General features: G+C 39.7%; 1 protein-coding gene across 1 annotated transcript in view; it reads left to right on the top strand.

The window, feature by feature from the left end:
- The window catches only part of DTWD2 (DTW domain containing 2), a 74942-nt gene that overhangs the window by 20392 nt on the left and 36076 nt on the right, over window positions 1–18474 (top strand). The window contains exons 2-3 of the mRNA XM_056848732.1: window positions 9165–9255; window positions 17757–17851. Of these exons, the coding sequence (XP_056704710.1) occupies window positions 9165–9255; window positions 17757–17851 (186 nt within the window). The remainder of the gene's footprint in view (window positions 1–9164; window positions 9256–17756; window positions 17852–18474) is intronic.

An 18474-nucleotide genomic window follows, 5' to 3' on the forward strand; every position in this document is an offset into this window, starting at 1 on the left:
TGGGGAGAAATTAGGCACCTCGGCTTATACGCGGGTCGGCTTATACATGGGTATATACGGTAACTAACATTGGGGCAGCATTCAAAAGGACTGCTGTAGTACCTACTAGGCCCTAGAATACTGCAGCAACATTGTGGATACCAAGCCATTTATGAAAATTGGTTTCAGAGTCCATATTGGACTCAGGAGCTTTCAGAAACTACAGTTGTTGGGAATCCTGGCATGTTTAAAGTTAATTTGTTCTCATTCTGTTTTTTGATTCAGACTCGGACTGAGTAATATGTAGACCTCTTGTTATGGATGACGGGCGTTAAATAGAGATTACTTTCACAAATGAATCACTACTCATTTTAAAATAATGTATTTAAAATGAACGATTCAGTAAAAGAAAAAGTTATCTGAAATCTCATTTTTATTCAGGAAATTAGGTGCTTATTATATCCTGTGAATAGATTGAAGTAAAGATTGTGAGCACCTGTTCCAGTGTTCTTCTTTGTTGTTTCTTGTAAAAATTTAAAAGGCAATCAGTAAGTTGGCTTGATTTCCTCCCCCCCCCAACACACACATGCCTTTCATTTCATTTTTCAATAGTTCTTGCATTTTTAAAATTTTGTCCCCTAGTGCTTAGTACATCTGTGATCGTATTATTTTATTATCACCTTCAGAAGAGCTATATGTAACAGAAGCCCATACAGTGTTTGACAAACACCTTAATGAAAGAGTTTGCAACTGGAAAATACAGGAACTAGCAATTAGTAGCCAAGTTTATTGCATGGGTCCTTAGAAGCAATTTAACAATATAGATAATAAATGCTGAGAAATTAAATATACGCTCTCGTTGTCATATAACAACTATATAATACCAGTCACTAAAAGCTCATTTAAATAAGTTTTGTATTGCTTCCTAGAATGCCTAAACTTGGTCGTTTTCAGATCTCCTAGGGAAGGGATTTCTAAAGCTAGGGACAGCTGCTGAAAACACTTTTTCTGTGCCCTTGAACTTCATATGTGTCATATTTATTCTTACACTTATACTCCACACTTTCTCAAATAAACACCTGGCGTGCAGTCCTTTTCCCCTTTTCTTCTAGCAGCTGCCATTCTGGATCTCATTCTGCAGGAAGGTAACTATAGCCAGCTTGGGAACCTCAAACCTTTACTTTCTTAGCTCTGTGTGTTGGGAATTGTTTGTTTGTGTGTGCGCGCGCTTTACCCTATTTGATTGTTTTTAATAAAACCCTTAAAATTAATAATAGCTTCCTCATTATTGGGTTGCTCTTTATTGGCTCGCTCACGTGGGGCAGAATTGGTTAAAAAGAAGCCCATGCCAGCCTCTTGTAAAGCTCTGTCTAGTCTCCAGCTAATTTCCCCAAATAAAGGAGACCCCTGTGCTTGGTGTAACAGATTTGGTGGAGAATTTTGGGGCAGACCCTGTCTCTTGAGAACTAGTGAGAACACGTGTTCTCAATAAAACAGGTGCCCAGGGACCCAGCCAGTAGGAAGTACCCAATAACCAAGACCAAATAGCGTGTGTGCTTGTGTCTCAACGTGCGCCTGTGCTCAGAGCAAATCTGTCGGGGTGGAATCTATCCCTTGGCATCCCTGCCTTCTTTTTCAATTGTTGTCAGTGTAGGGGCTGTAGGAATTGTGGGTCAGGTTCCTCTGTTAGGACTCAGGACCTTTTGTTAGGGTTAAAATACCCGCCAACAGTTTTTTTAAAAGCGGCCAGGAGAGCTGAGATACTAAATAGTGCAGACATTTGCCCAGTGGAAACCTGCTTAGTAAATAGAGCAGGAGTCCATTTAGCCAGCCAGAGAGCCAAGAGCATTTTAAACATCCAGCAAACCTCAGTATTTCTAAAAGCTGACCAAGCTGTAGGCTCCCCCTTTTAGTGCCAGCCCAGAGTGCCAGTCTTTTCAAAAGTGGGAGGAAAAATTTCCTGCTTGTGCCGAGACTTTGCAGACTAGAATAGTCTTGCCAGACACAGGAAAAACAATCCTAGCGATTGTGGTGAGGCTCCCCCAGAGAATATTATCGGAGACCAGGGAGGTAAACTTCCCCGTTTGTCCACTGAGACAGCAGTGCAAGTTAGTGGTCTTGTCAGAGGAGGCGCGAATGCCCGGCCCTCTGCAGAGACATTTCAGAGAGTTTAAAACTAGTTCTCAATAAAATCAGGGAAGGTCACACTGAGAGCAGAACCTCGGCCTGACCAAGGGAGACATCCCCCGGGACCACTGATGTAGTTAAAACCCCAAACATGCTTAAACAAACCCCAAAGCTAGATAAACTGGAAAAATAGATTGTCAACAAAGGGAACAGTCCATGGGAGATGGACTCTTTTAAAGGTCTGAACCCACTCCAAGATCTCAGAGAAGCCTTCATACAGCAATGTGAGGAGAAAAAGCTTAGAGGTTCCAAAAAGGAACTCTTCGCTGCATGGAGCCTCTGTGTGGCGCTCCGAAGCACCATCTGGGAGTACAGACCCCATCCAGGAGCATGAAACCCAGATAGAAGATTTTTAAAAGGAGCTAGCACTAGCAAAATCCGAATTAGAAGACAATAAAAAGGGCTACAAAACAAAACTAGAAAATGCCACAAAAAGGCTAGAAAAATAATTGTAAGACAATATTAGAAGACTAGAAAAGGACTTAGATGACACCATCAAACAGCTAGAAATTTTTTTAGAACACACTAAAACGGAGCTAGAAATCACAAACCAGAAAAACTTTGAACTGATCTTAGAAAAGGGCAGCTCAATCTCAGCCACGCAAAAAAGCAAGTGCAGGGAAGACGATGCCTTAGCTAGGGCAGAAGCCGCCGAAAGGTAAAATGTTACTCTACAAGAGAAGCTTGCCCATACTCAACACACTGCCAAGTTTCTGGTAACTGCTGCTCAAAACTCACAAGATGAGATCTGCCACAGGGAATTCCAAGAGGAAATAAATAACCTAAAGCAACACTTGGCCATGCAGAGAGCAATAATCTCTGTGGTCCATCCTGCAGCTGCTCTCCCACTGCCTTTCAAACAACCCTCAGTTTTTGTGTCTGAAAGCCCCATTCTCCCTAGCGCCCCATGGGTCCAGCTTGGAAAAATGGATTCCAGCTTTTGAAGATCCCGCTGCTGAAGATGTCCTCCGAGCTCAGTGGGAGAACGGAACCTTGGCTTACTTGTGAAGGTTCCTTCTACACTGAGTGAGGAGGACATGTTGCCTACCCAAAGTGAAGAAATCCATAGGAACATAAGATGCAAAATAAGATGAACAGGTCACCTCTTCGTTAAACAAACAAACAAACAAATAAATAAATGTAAAAGGAAAGAAAGAAAAAGAGGAATAGTAATATTTACTGTTTACTTACTTGTCTTCCCATGGTTCTAAACCTGAGGTTGTTTATCTGTTACTTATTCTCATGTTTTGATTTTAATGTTACAGTGGTTGTTTCCTGTCTTCCTGAATTCTGTTACTACTAATCCTGCTTTAAAAGTCCTTGAACTGGAGATCAAAGGGCGGCCCTAGCCCAGGGGACAGGAAGTAAAGTTTTAGATCCTGCCTCTCCCTGAGCATAGGAAGGTAAACACCCGCTGCTGAAGATGTCCTCCGAGCTCAGTATAGAAGGAACCTTCACAGATAAGCCAAGGTTCCGATTTCACCAGCCCCCAAATTTAAGGGATTCACATTAGGGGTGCCCAAGATTCTTACAGCTCCAGCCAGGGGTAGCCATAAAAGAACCGGTACTGCCTGGCAAATCTCAGGCATGCTCTCTGTTTCCAATTGCCTTGGAAAAGAAAACTCAACCCACACCAGCCATACACCCCCACCCTCTGTGGTGTGTGTGTGTTAAGTGCCATCAAGTCGCTGCCGACTCATGGCGATCCTATGAATGAAAGTCCTCCAAAATGTCCTATCTTTGACAGCCTTGCTCAGATCTTGCAAATTGAAGGCTGTGGCTTCCTTTATGGAGTCAATCCGTCTCTTGTTGGGTCTTCCTCTTTTCCTGCTGCCCTCAACTTTTCCTAGCATGACTGTCTTTTCCAGTGACGGTTGTTGTCTCATGACATGACCAAAATACGATAGCCTGAGTTTAGTCATTTTAGCTTCTAGGGTCAGTTGAGGCTTGATTTGATCTATAACCCACTGATTTGTTTTTTTGGCAATCCACGGAATCCATAACACTTTCCTCCAACACCACATTTCAAAGGAATCTATTTTCTTCCTATCAGCTTTCTTCACTGTCCAGCTTTCACACCCATACATAGTAATAGGGAATACGATGGCATGAATTAATCTAGTCTTGGTGGCCAGTGACACATCCTTACACTTCAAAATCTTTCCTAGCTCCTTCATGGCTGCCCTTCCCAGTCTCAATCTCCTTCTGATTTCTTGGCTGCAGTCTCCCTTTTGGTTGATGGTGGAGCCAAGGAATAGAAAGTCTTGAACAATTTCAGTTTCCTCATCGTCAACCTTAAAGTTGTGTAATTCTCCTGTAGTCATTACTTTTGTTTTCTTAATGTTCAGCTGTAGTCCTGCTTTGGCACTTTCTCTTTTAACTTTCAGCAGTAGTCATTTCAAATCTTCACTATTTTCTGCCAATAGTGTAGTGTCATCGGCATATCTCAAATTATTAATGTTCCTCCCTCCAATTTTCACTCCACCTTCATCTAAATCTAATCCAGCTTTCCTAATTATATGTTCTGCATATAGATTGAAGAGATAGGGAGATAAAATACATCCTTGTCTGACACCTTTGCCAATTGGAAACCATTCCGTTTCTCCATATTCTGTTCTAACTGTGGCCTCTTGTCCAGAGTACAGGTTGCACATCAAAACGATCAGATGTAGTGGCACACCCATTTCCTTTAAAACCAGCCATAGCTTTTCATGATCCACACAGTCAAAAGCTTTGCTGTAATCTATGAAACACAAGCTGATTTTCTTCTGAAATTCTCTTGTATGCTCTAGTAACCAGCGTATATTTGCAATATGATCTCTAGTGCCTCTTCCTTTTCTGAAACCAGCTTGAACATCAGGCATTTCTCGTTCCATATATGGTAACAGCCTTTACTGTATGATTTTGAGCATCACTTTACTTGCGTGAGAAATTAATGCGATGGTCTGATAGTTACTGCAATCTTTGATGTCTCCTTTTTTGGGAATTGGGATGTAAACGGATCGTTTCCAGTCTGTGAGCCATTGTTTTGTTTTCCATATCTTGGCATATTCTTGTCAAGATTTGGATGAACTCCGTTTTTGTGGCTTAGAATGGCTCTATTGATATCCCACCCTCTGTAGAGGTGGAAAAACCAGTCAGACCAGAATTCTGACTCAAGTCAGCCTCTTCCTCTTGCTCTCCCCCATCTTAAGATAAGCCTGAATGGGAAAAAAAATGCAAATTGGAACCTTCATGGGCTGGCAGTGCCTATGAAAGCACAAAAATTATGCCTGAGGGCCTCCCAAAACAGAAGCAGTATATCTGGGAGAGCTGCTCACCCATTGTACAAGGGGGAGACGGGGAAGCATATGTCCAAACCACTCCTTTTTACCTAGCGGACCCACTCAAAATATGCAAAGGGCCACAGCCCTGGTGGGAGAAGCCACATGGCAATGTCTACATTCTTTTCCCCCTTTTGTCTTATAAATACAAAAAAAAAAAAAGATTTAATTATATTCTCATTAAAGAAGCTGACCCTCATTCATACAACGCTTAAACCTTCTTTTACAGGATTTACTTGGTTATATATACAGGCCTGTTAGCCTGACTTCTAAAAGGACCTCTGTATATGCACAGAGGTGCCACCTCCTTAACAATACAGTTCTTGTGCCATGGTTTTTAAAAGTTTATACCTCATGTGTTATATTTTGCTTCTATCCTTTTTCTTTGGGTCTAAAGGATTAAATTTGTTCTGTGTTATTGTTGATGGTTGAAATGTTTTTAAGACTTTATTTTGCAGCAAATAAGATTTATAGAGCTGTTCTAAATAAGTAACTTATTAGAACGGATTCTTTGTTCCTCTCATTTTGTATTTCTTGAATGAGTGGCAGTGTGAGTGTGTTATCTTGACTTGTTTCATTTAAGTTGTTAGCAATCAGCAGATATATTTCTTATAGTCGGGTACCCTGTGGTGATCACCTTTAGTTAGTGTAATGTTGTTGACAATTAGAGCCTCCTTGGAGCGAGGAAGTGTATTTGAAAATTTTGCCAAGTTTTTGTATGTCATGATGTTAAGCAGTAATAGAACCTCTCAGGTCAGGGGAAGTCTATCTGAGGGAGGAATGAGTTTAGATTTTTGTTTTTCTGGTTGACTATATGTGTATGTACCATTTAGAATGCTAATTTGGAACAAGGACTGAATGGCATTTCAGAGCCTGGCGAGCTTTGCAATGTCAGTCACTGAGAAAATTAAGAATAAAACGCGTTTTACGTCGAAAAGAAACAAAAATTGGCAAGGAGAAATTATAACATTCCTGCGCAAGTTTTGTTAATCCTTAAGGTACCATGGATTAATAAAGTCTTGTTAAAGTTCCTCTGTGATATCAATTTTAGGAACGTTATCAGCCCTTTTAGTCTCTTTTAATCTGTTTCGTTTGGATTGCTGTTGCGTTTCTGCCACTCTGTGTAGTCACAGAGGAGCAGTGGTCTCGTGTTATTTTGTTGCAGACATAACATTCTCCTCTACAGGACTCATCGCTATAGTACTCTGTACATGCACAGAGGCAACATCAACTTCTATTGTCCCTCTTATGACCATTTATTATCACATAAATACATGGTGTTTAACACTTTCATTTCTTGATGCTGTCTATTGTGTTTATGTTTACACAAAATGTGAGTCCTACACCTGGTGTGCACTCCTTTCCCCCTTCCCCTCTAGCAGCTGCCATTCTGGATCTCATTCTGCGGGAAGGTAACTGTAGCCCTCTTGGGAACCTCAAACCCTTACTTAGCTCTCTGTGTTGGAATTGTGTGTGTGTGCCTTACCCTATTTGATTATTTTTAATAAAACCCTTACAATTCATAAAAGGAGACCATCTTGTTTCAGACTGAAATCGGAAGAGTTTATTGCTTCCGTCCCAGGAATGAGGGTTACTTATTTGGGGCAAGTGTTTCTTCTATGTTAAACAAGGTATCCTGCATTTTGTTATGACAGTGACAACCATCTGGCCAATGTTTTGCTTGCCTTGTGTTCTTTGAACAGCTATTTTAAACTGTAAGTAGTATAATAGTGACAGTCTGTTGACTGGGACAGGATCTCAGACAAAAATAAGATTACATTGCACTAGTGCCAGTGAGACTATACTGTCTGCTAATTAGTTTCTTCACATAATTCATGGTAGTACTGATTTTGGCATACAAGGTACTAAATAGTTCATGTCAAGCATTTCAAGAAGTACATTTGCAGAACTCCTACTTCCTTCTAGGTTTTGTTTTGTTTCCTTTTGGAAGCTCATAGTTGAACTGGAGTGTTTTATTTGTGGGACAGTTTTTTAATATTGATTTATTAATATTATTTATGAGTACTACTTAAAACTGATTGATATTTTTGTAATGCTTATCAAAAGAAATATTCTGCAACACTTCTTCATATATTCTAAATATTGGGGAAAGATAAATAGCCATGTTCTGCAAATTTCTATCCTAATATGATTTCCATTAGTATATGTGTATGGGGGGTAATTTATAAGCATTGGAGTGATTTCCCCCTGGTACAATAGTTAAGGTGAGATTTTTTGCATTCTTAGAACTGCAAATAAAATTTAGACCATCTAAGTGAAGCATCAGCATAAATAGTTAACACTGTGATGGTTTTTTTTTTAAATGAGGTGGCATTTTAGGTGAAAATATACACTGTAGAAAAGAGAGTAGATATAAGGATTTATCAAGAGTGCCGTTATCTTAACGCCCTGTAGAGTTTTGGTTTAGAGAAAACATTTGTATCTGCTCCTCCTGTTTGTTTGTTTTTAAGGTTAGTTGATGATTGAAGTCATGCTACATACTGAAAGAAAGCAGATCGATGACTGTATCACAAATTTTACTACCATAATTCATTAAAAAATCTTTGTGTCCCAAACGCTGTAAGCATTGGCTGAGTTCCAAAAATCCTGTTGCTTGGATGAGGGGCATTTCAGCTTGCATAAGGGGCATGTGTTACCGAGAAGAGAGAGCATATCCTCCTCAGTCTACATTCACTGTGTCCCCTGAGAAGCCATTCAGAAGTCCCCACCTTCTGGACACTTACCTTTTGATAGTAAAGGGGCTACCTTCTGTTTGGACAGCACAATTTTAGGATCCAAGCCACTGTTCCAATTAGTTTTGTAGCATTTTTCAGTGTATGAAGTGCTTTACCACATCTGCGTTATGCTGAGGAATAGTGACTTGTTCAAGGACACCTGTGAGGCTGAGTAGGTATTTGAACATAATCATGTTTGAATCATTTAACCTCATTTCAGTCTCCAGCTAGACAGACATTGTGTTCTAATAGTGCACTTGACTGAACTTATCTCTCTCACAATCTCCAATGTAAGGTACAATAGCAAAAGAAGTGCTCTAGAGATTTTAAAACAGCCTAAATGTTTAATTAAGAGATCTGCATTTTTCATCTCAGCAAGTGCGCATGTTCAGGCAGGTTTTAAAATTGTTGGGATTGAAAACAGTATGTTAGATGCAAGGTTAGGCAAGTTGCATGCAGGCTTGTGCGGTATTTTACTTTCGAGTAATAGGTTTGTGGTGCCAAAAATATAATTTCCGAAAGACATTTCTATCAAGAATCAATGGACACAACTCCTAACTAGTTGCAAAGGGAACAGCAGCCTTTTGAACAGAACTTGTGGGAGGCAGCAAAGAGTATCATATACCGGAAAAGTATCATGGCTGAAAATAATTTAATTTCTCCTCATTATAAGCACACAGGGTCACAAGTCATCGTAATATTACTGTGTTATACTAGTAATGTACTTTAAATATTTTCAACTGTGCTGTTAATGCTTCAGAATTTTCATCTATTGTTTCAGAACTTGCACTAGAATTTCTACAGAAACATTCAATTACTTGTCTTTAGAGCAGAAAACAAATACTCTTACCTAAATTTTTGGGGCAAAAAAGGTACATATTGTGCAACGAAGTTGCATTGTACATTACTTTGCTGATTTTTTTTCCTTACTGTCCTATAGCCGTCCTCAAAAGGTGTGCTTGTGTCCATTCTTGCCAGTCCATCCCTTGAAAGTCTCCACCTGTTTGTACATCATCCAGCATCCAGCAGAGGTGAGTACAGCTCTGTGGAATGCCAACCTTCAACTGTTTATTTCCATTGAAAAGAAGGCAAAATTACAAGGGGAAATAGGCTAAGCCATGTGTAGTTCTATAGCTTTTGCAGTTACTGCTATGGATCATACTATTCTACTGAGTAAAGTTTGTTGCCTTCCTCCAGCCGTATGTTCCATCGACTTAAGTAGCTCTTCTCCTTGGTAGAGCCATGTAAGGTGGAAAAAGGCTTTCTACAGCAGTATCAGTCTCACTACTATTGCCTAACTAATCTTAGGTTACTTAGGTAGTAGTAGTGAAGTTATATGTGAGCCTGTGAAGTTATATGTGGGCCTGTTTTAAAAATGATTTCATGTTTATCCCTTAATTTTTTTACTCCAGACTCTAAACGGCTGACTTAATAAATGGCATTATATTTAGTTTAATACTGTATTAAATGTGTTAAGGTGAGTTTGCCATTTCTGATAGAAAATGCAAAGACTGCTAATTTGCATATATATGCTTATATATTTATGCATATTAAAATAGAAATCAGTGTTATAATTGCCTGCTGAGTACCTTGGGAAGACTGGGGTAGAAAAATGAAGGCGAAATTATCAGTAATGTCAGTGTTCCTTGAAACAACTACTTTCAGATTGTACCCTTGAATTTATAGAAATTACCTCCTGATTTCCATTCCTTTGTATGAAATTTCACATACCTTTTAGCTACTAGTAAAATGTGCTAACAAAGATATGTTGCTTGTCCTTGTTACTGCTACTATTGCATGCAGGTTTACATAAAATACCAAGATTTTGCATGATTCTGCTAACAGAGCAATTTGTATTTATTCTTCTGCTGTCTAGAGGTGTCATGAATATTTATAGTTTTCAATGTGGCAGTGTATTGTTTAATTCTTCAGATTTAACAGTAAATGTCTTTGCCCACAATATCTGTTAACTTAAGACACATTCTATACATTGTGCACATGTATTTTAATTTGTGCAAGATAATCAAAGCAGGTTGTGTTCGGAATAAAGTATAGGCATTAATTTTAAGGCTGATGTACAGAATATTAGTTTAAAATTAATATCCATATTTAAAATGAATGTAAACCAATTTGATATAAGTATCTTTGTAATGCCCTGACCTGGTTGGCCCAAGCTAGTTCGATCTCAACAGATCTCAGAAGCTAAGCAGGGTTGGCCCTGGTTAGTTCTTAGATGGATGACCACTAAGGAAGTCCAGGGTCACTGCACAGAGGCAGACAATGGCAAACCACCTCTAATCATCTCTTGTAGGGGTGTGCCAAAAAGAAAATGGGTAAAATTTGGGTTCGGGTTTAGTGGGCTTTATTTTTTTTCAGGAAACCTGAACTAAGTCGAATTCTCATACCGGTAAATATGGGAATTCAATTTATTTTCGGTTTTCCCGAACAAATTTCACCCTGGGGGGTATTTTTTGAGGTAGAGCCCCCAAACTTGCAGAGTAGCTTGCAGGGACTCTCCTTGCAAGAACCCCAAAGTTCGGTGAAGATTGGGTCGGGGGTCCGAAGTTATGGGGTCTGAAAGAGGTCACCCCTCCCTCCTCCATAGACAAGCATTGGAAGGTAAGAGATTCTCTGTTTGCTAATAGGCTAATGCTTGTCTATGGAGGAGGGAGGGGTGACCTCTTTCAGACCCATAACTTCGGACCCCCGACCCAATCTTCACCAAACTTGGGGGTTCTTGCGAGGAGAGTCCCTGAAAGCTACCCTGAAAATTTGGGGACTCTGCCCCCCAAAATGCCCCCACAGAAACTTCTCAAAAATCCCCGTTGTTTTCTATTATGGGAATTTTCCATTAGCTGACTTTTGCTACATAGATGCAATCCTGTGGAACCCTCCCTCCTCCATAGACAAGCATTAGCCGATTAGCGAACAGAGAATCTCTTACCTTCCCATGCTTGTTTATGGAGGAGGGAGGGGCGGCCTTTTCCAGACCCCATAATTTCAGATCCCCCACCCAATCTTCACCAAATGTGGGGGTTCTTGCAAGGAGAGTCCCTGCAAGCAACACTGCAAGTTTGGGGGAACCCGAAAAAGTTGGATAATTACTCAGTTTTTTTCGGGAATGGCCAATTCGGCGTTGGCTTTCCCCTCAGGTTTTGGAATTTGGTAAACCTGAAATTTACCAAAATGGCTTTTTTCGGCTTATTTTTGGTTCGGGTTTATCGATATACGCAGCCCTACTCTCTTGCCTTGAAAACCCAATGGGGTTGCCATAAGTTGGCTGTGACATGGTGGCACTTTTCACCACCGTGTCTTTGAGGTAAGATGGCTATATTCCTGAGACTACAGTAGCATCAGTCTACCAAAATTTGATCTCATAATGATACTCCATTTAGGTTTGTTGTTGTCATGTGTATACAAGGTTTAAAAGGAATTTTGGGATTTGGTAAAAGGCCTAATCAGTGAGAAACCAGCCTCAAAATGGAGTTATTGGAGAAATAATCTGGAGGTTCTGTGGAGGAAGCTGCTAAAAGCAAATCTCCTAAAAATGTGGGTTTGCTTGTGGATTTCTCCTTTGTTTTTTCTCTCCTTCATAAAAGTCCTCTATACACAACTTGTCCACACACTGACTGAACACACAAGGAGGGAGAAAATGCATGAGCACGTTGTCTCCACCTCTGTGTAATCATGAGAGTATGGTGTCCATGCATGTGCTCCCTCCCTGTGATTGGCAGTGTTCAGAAAGCAGTGTTCCCAGTCTTTGTGAAGTAAGTGTACACATGGCCACTGACAGTGTGGAGACGATTGCATGTTCCAATGAAGAAGTTTGGTTTGCTTGGGTAATAGAATGTGACTTTATCTCACCTGTCTTGAATGCATAAAAACCACTTACTGATCCTGACATATAAATAGCGCTTATCTAAAAATCTAAGAAGGATGCTTCATACCATAGAATATCTTTTGAGTGTAATTTTCACATGCATTGATCTTGTGCCATTAACGAACTTCATTTACTGTCTACGGTATTCCCTGTTGAACAATGAAGACTTAAGTATTGAAAGGTTGTATGTTGCATATTACCCATTTCTGAGGAAAGCAAGTAATCGATTTAAACAAGAATCTGAAAGCAATTCAAAAACAAATTAAAATATAGCTATAGATTCCCCCTATTCACCATTAATTCAGAATTCTACTATATAAAAATTGCTGCTATTTGAGCATAATTTGTTTATAAATTATACACATGATGTCGTTTGAGATGATCTCATGTCACTGCAATTATGCCCCAAATTGGAACTTGCTTGTTATTGTTATATCAGCTGCATTTTCTACAGTCTAGATAGGAAGTTTCAGTTATGCCCTTTCGGTTATGTCCTTGTAGTTAATATTCTCCCTTTGAGACAGTTCAGACTTTCTTTTGCCCCTCTTTGTTTTCTCCCTCGGCCTGCATGTGTATACAGAGAGTGAGAGGCTGATCCTCAAACTCACCTCAATCCTTCTTGCTGAACTTAGAAAGTACTAATTTCCACTTTTTAAATGCAGGATCTCCCTTACTCTAGACTGTTAGCAAAATTTCTCTGATGGAAGGAGTCATACATGTTCTCTGAAGAGGTCTGGCTGTTGTCTAATGTTTTACTATGTTTTTGAGTGTTTAAACATAATTGGCATAACTCATACTTAAGGCATCCTTAAAGCATACTGAAATCTTATTTAGATCAATAGGATTTAAGGGCTTGAATTCCATTTCTGTGAGGCTTAAGCATACATAAGTTTCTCTTTATCACACTGATGCCTTTGTTTTAAAAAGACAATATGGTGCACATTAGTGGTCTGCTCATAGTTGTGCTGTTTCAAAATTGGGATTGAGATCCGATTACAAATAATGGGTAGACTTAAACTGCTCTAGTGTTTCTTTCTGTGCATACCATATTTGTGTACACAGCAGCCATGTCCCTGTGATGTGAAGACTAAAATGAAGTTTCTTTTTAGTCTAGTTTTTATTTCTTTGCTTTATGTATGAATTGAAGTAATATGAAATATATGATTTCATATGAAAATGCCAGAGGAAAAATGATACAGGCCATGTTTAATAGCTGTATGTTGTATAGTACTATGTTATACAGCTGTATTGTCTAAGGGGAGAGGTGTATCTACAGTAACCTCCAAGTCCTGTTCAGAATGAGCAAGGTTTCTGCCAAAGTAGGTGACACTGTAGTGGTGGGCATAATCCTTTCAGCAAACCTTAAGTATATTTGTAATGTGGTCACATCACGGAATGAAGCAGGAGAACAAATCATAGAATTCTGTGAAGACCACAATTTGTTCATTGCAAACACATGTTTCAGGCAACCAAACAGACAACTGTATACATGGACATCACCAGACGGCCAGTATAGAAATCAAATAGATTACATAATTGGAAGCAGAAGATGGAGAAGCTCTATTCTCTCTGCTAAAACAAGACTAGGAGCCAACTGTGGTACAGATCATGAATTGTTAATATTGAAAATCAAGATGAAGCTGAAGAAAAACACCAGAACATTCACCGTGCCAAAATACAATCTAAGCAACATCCCTGAAGAGTTTAAAGACCCTGTAAAGAACAGATTTGCATTACTAAGTTCAAGTGAATGTAAACCAAAAGAACTATGGGTGAAAACTAGAGATATTATCAAGGAAGAATGTGCAGAGACTATTCCTGTAGCCAAAAGAAGCGAAAACCCTCGATGGATGACTTACGAAACTCTCAAAATTGCTAAAGATACATGAGAAGCAAAAGTAAATAGTGACAGAAACAGAAGCAAAAGTCTAAGTTCAGCTTTCCAGCGACTTGCACATAGAGACAAAGAGAACTATTATAATAACCAGCGTAAAGAAATAGGAAAGAACAACAAAAAGGAAGAACAAGAGATCTGTTCCACAAGATCCAAGAAATCAATGGGAAATTTAAAGCACAGTTAAGCATACTGAATGATCAACATGGAAATACATTAACTGAACAGGACAAAATAAAGGAAAGGTGGGAATTATACAGAAGAAGAGTTGGTTTTTATATGTTGACTTTCTCTACCACTTAAGGAAGAATCAAACCGGCTTACAATCACCTTCCTTTCCCCACAACGGACACCCTGTGAGGTAGGTGGGGCTGAGAGAGGGACACTAGCCTGAGGTCAACCAGCTGGCTTCATGTGTAGGAGTGGGGAAACAAATCCAGTTCACAAGATTATCCTCCGCCACTCATGTGAGGGAGTGGGGAATCAAACCTGCTTCTCTAGATCAGAGTCCACTGCTCCAAAGCACCGCTCTTAACCACTACCCCACGCTGGCTCTCCTGAACTATAAAGAAGAGATGAAAGGATGACAGATTCCCTCCAAGAAGATTCTTTTGAAAAAGACCCTACAGTTTTAGAAAGTTAAGTGAAAGCTGCACTGAGAGAAGTTGGGAGAAACAAGTCACCAGGAGTACATGGGATATCAATAGAGCTATTCCAAGCCATGGAAATGGAGTTCTTAAAAATTCTTGACAAGAATATGCCAACAAATATGGAAATCAAAACAATGGCCCACAGATTGGAAACAATCAATTTACATCCCAATTCCCAAGAAAGGAGATGTCAAAGATTGCATCAACTATTGGACCATCGCATTAATTTCTCACAAGTAAAGTGATGCTCAAAAATCTTACAACAAAGACTGTTGCCATATATTCAACAAGAAATGCCTGATGTTCAAGGCACTAGAGATCATATTGCAAACATGTTGGTTAGTGGAGCATATGAGAGAATTTCAGAAGAAAATCAGCTTGTTTTGACTGTGTGGATCAAGAAAAGCTATGGCTGGTTTTAGAGGAAATGGGTATGCCACAACATCTGATTGTTTTGATGCGCTATCTGTACTCTGAACAAGAGGCCACAGTTAGGAGACAATATGGAGAAACAAAATAGTTTCCAATTGGCAAAGGTGTTAGGGAGATAAAATAAATCCTTATCTATCTCTTCAATCTGTATGCAGAACATATAATTAGGAAAGCTGGATTAGATTTAGATGAAGGTGGAGTGAAAATTGTGGGGAAGAACATTAACAATTTGAAATATGCCACAACATTACTGGCAGAAAATAGAGAAGAGTTGAAATGACTAGTGCTGAAAGTTAAAGGAGAAAGTGCTGAAGCAGGACTACAGCTGAACATCAAGAAGACAAAAGTAACGACTACAGGAGAATTACTAAACTTTAAGATTGACAATGAGGAAATTGAAATTGTTCAAGACTTTCTATTCCTTGGCTCCATCATCAACCAAAAGGGAGACTGCAACCAAGAAATTTGGAGATTGAGACTGCGAATGGCAGCCATGAAGGAGCCAGAAAAGATTCTTAAGTGTCAGGGTGTGTCACTGGCAACCAAGATCAAGTTAATTCATGTCATAACATCCCCTATTACTATGTATGGGTGTGAAAGCTGGACAATAAAGAAAGCTGATAGGAAGAAAGTAGATTCCTTTGGGATGGGGTGTTGGAGGAGAGTGTTACAGATACCGTGGACTGCCAAAAACAAAACAAAAACAAATCAGTGGGTTTTAGATCAAATCAAGCCTGAACTGACCCTAGAAGCTAAAATGACTAAGCTGAGGCTATCGTACTTTGGTCACATTATGAGAAGACGAGTCGCTGGAAAAGACCATCATGCTAGGAAAAGTTGAGGGCAGCAGGAAAAGAGGAAGGCCCAACAAGAGATGGAGTGACTCTATAAAGGAAGCCACGGCCCTCAGTTTTCAAGATCTGAGCAAGACTGTTAAGGATAGGATGTTTTGGAGGACATTGATTCATAGGGTCGCTGTGAGTCGGAAGCGAGTTGACACACACACACATCATATATCTGCTGGATAGGTCAGCATCCAAGCCTATTATGATAGAGATCTATGTTTTGTACACACCTTACAAAATGGATAGTTTAGGCTGAAACCCAAGTATTTTTTTTCCAACCATGCTTTGGTGATATATTTATTTTAATGATACTGCTCTTCCCAAGAATGTCAGGAGCAAACTTAGTAATTATCATGTTCTGTCTAATGGTCTGCTTTCTTGCTGAGTACATATGCAACTTTATTATAAAAACTAGACTAGGATTCAGTTTTGTAGGTGTTCAGGACTACTTAAAAATGAGACTTATGTGACAATGACATTTGTTTTTAAGTACTTCAGAATGGTTACGGCTCTGTTTTTTGTAAAATTCAGTGATGTAATTTTGTATTGAGGTAAACTCATGATGATAGCATTGCTAAAAAGGAGGATAGAGGAGAGGAGAATAATGTAAGCTGGTTTGGTTTCCAATGTGGAGAAAGGCAGTGTATAAAAGAGGTAAATAAATAAATATAGCTGAAGGTGGGAGGCAGATTTAAGGTAGGTTGGTGAATGACTAAGAAGGAGATCATGAGGCAGGGAAAGGGGAGGATATGGGGGTTGCCAGGAGAAGGGAAAGGAAATGTTACAGAGAGGGGACTACAGGGGAAAGTGGGGTGCTCACCAGAAGTCCTTCAGGGTTCCTAACCATGCAAGCGGGCCTGATCGAGTAGCTGGCATCATACAACTGTGCCATAGGTAGAGGGTGTTCGGCCGGGGTGGGGGGAGAAAACTGAAGACGGGTAGATAAAGGTAGGTTAATTGTTGGGTGGGAAGGAAACAGGAAAAAAGATGATGTTATTGGGGCTTTGAGGAAAGGTGAGGGGCAGTTGCATGCCTCCTGCAAGTCCTTGTGGGTTCCCACTTGTAACCTTATATACACATGAACATCATTACATGTGCATGAACCTCAGAGGGTTTGATGGATGCAGATATTATGGGAATTTTAGTTTTAACATGTGGGTGAAATTTCAGAAATGTGTGCTTTTTTTTTCCTTTGCCATTTTTGTGGACAAAAGCTCCAACCATCCAAAGTACACCAAGATAGAACAGCTATTATCTATTCATCTCTTTCAAGCCATGCATGTTTGGTATGCACTTGCTATGTCTTTTTCTAAATGTATCTCTTGTGTATGGTGACAAGAACAGCTCCTCTTAATGTTGGTCCTTTCTGTTTCTCTTCTTTCTATGCTGTTACGTCTCTGTATATCTTTGCTTCGTAATGGTTTGAATTGAACCACTCTTGTGGAAGTATACTATTTTGTCAAGGGACTGGGTTTTCTGTCTTTCTTCATGATTTCAGGTTTATAATAGTGGCAGTATGTTTCATGTTGGATTTATTGTGGATAGTACTCTGTAAAGAAATCCAGATATCTGTTCAATTGTTTAGTGGCATTAGCTAATTTGGCTAGAACAAGAATTACAGCGTTCCATTGCAATAGTTTCATTGGTTGTTTCCTTATGTTTACCATGTTGGTTAATTGTGACACATGTTTCTGGATTTATAGTTACATAGGTATGGGTTTGCTTGGAGATGTTTTGAGTGCTTATTTTATTAAGAGCAAAATTAAAAATCAAATTTTATTTGTGACTTCTTAAGCAGGTGTTTTGTTTTTGCATTCTATATTAACTGAAGGAAAGTAGAGTACTACGGACAGTGCCTTTGCTGGCTGCTTGCCTGCCTGAAGAAAAATGTAAAGTTTTGATTGGTCGTCGCTTCAGTGAAGACAGGTAAGGAATATTAATAATCTTCCATTTCTTATATGGCAGCTGCTTTTAAGTGGAGCCTGAGTGTGATTGGACTGCGATTTTACTGGTCCTATGCTTTTACAATGAATATAATCACCACGGAGGAGAAATGCATTAGAAATGTCATAGCATCTGGGTTCTGTTCTGAGCTTGGTAATTAAAGTCAGCTTGTCCAGAAGATCAGGACTGGGAGCAGGTGTGGGAGAAAATAGTGAAGCCATGCCCCCAAGTTTGCGAGAAAGTGCCGAAGCCATTCCCTTGGCAGCCAGTACTGATTGTCCAGGCATCAGGGGAAAGATGCACAGGGGCTGGCACTGCCATGATTTGCGTACCTGTCTCTGTAGCAATGGGGCACAGATCACACCCTGCCAAAATCTTGGGGACTGGCTGCATACTTGTGAGAGCTGTTGGAAATCTTTTAAAACAGCCTGCACTGAGGAGTTCTCTTTAGCTCTGCCATAAAGGCAATATATGGGGATAACCACCTGGATACTGTAACCCTTCTCCTCTAGAGGTGAGATCTGAGGTAGACACTTAAAGAGAAAGAAGCCCTGACGAGAGGCCTCTGAACATGTTCTCCAGCAGCACAGGACTTTTAATGATAA

The sequence above is a fragment of the Euleptes europaea genome, chromosome 4 (assembly GCF_029931775.1).
Source record: "Euleptes europaea isolate rEulEur1 chromosome 4, rEulEur1.hap1, whole genome shotgun sequence".
NCBI classification, from domain to species: Eukaryota; Metazoa; Chordata; class Lepidosauria; order Squamata; family Sphaerodactylidae; genus Euleptes; species Euleptes europaea.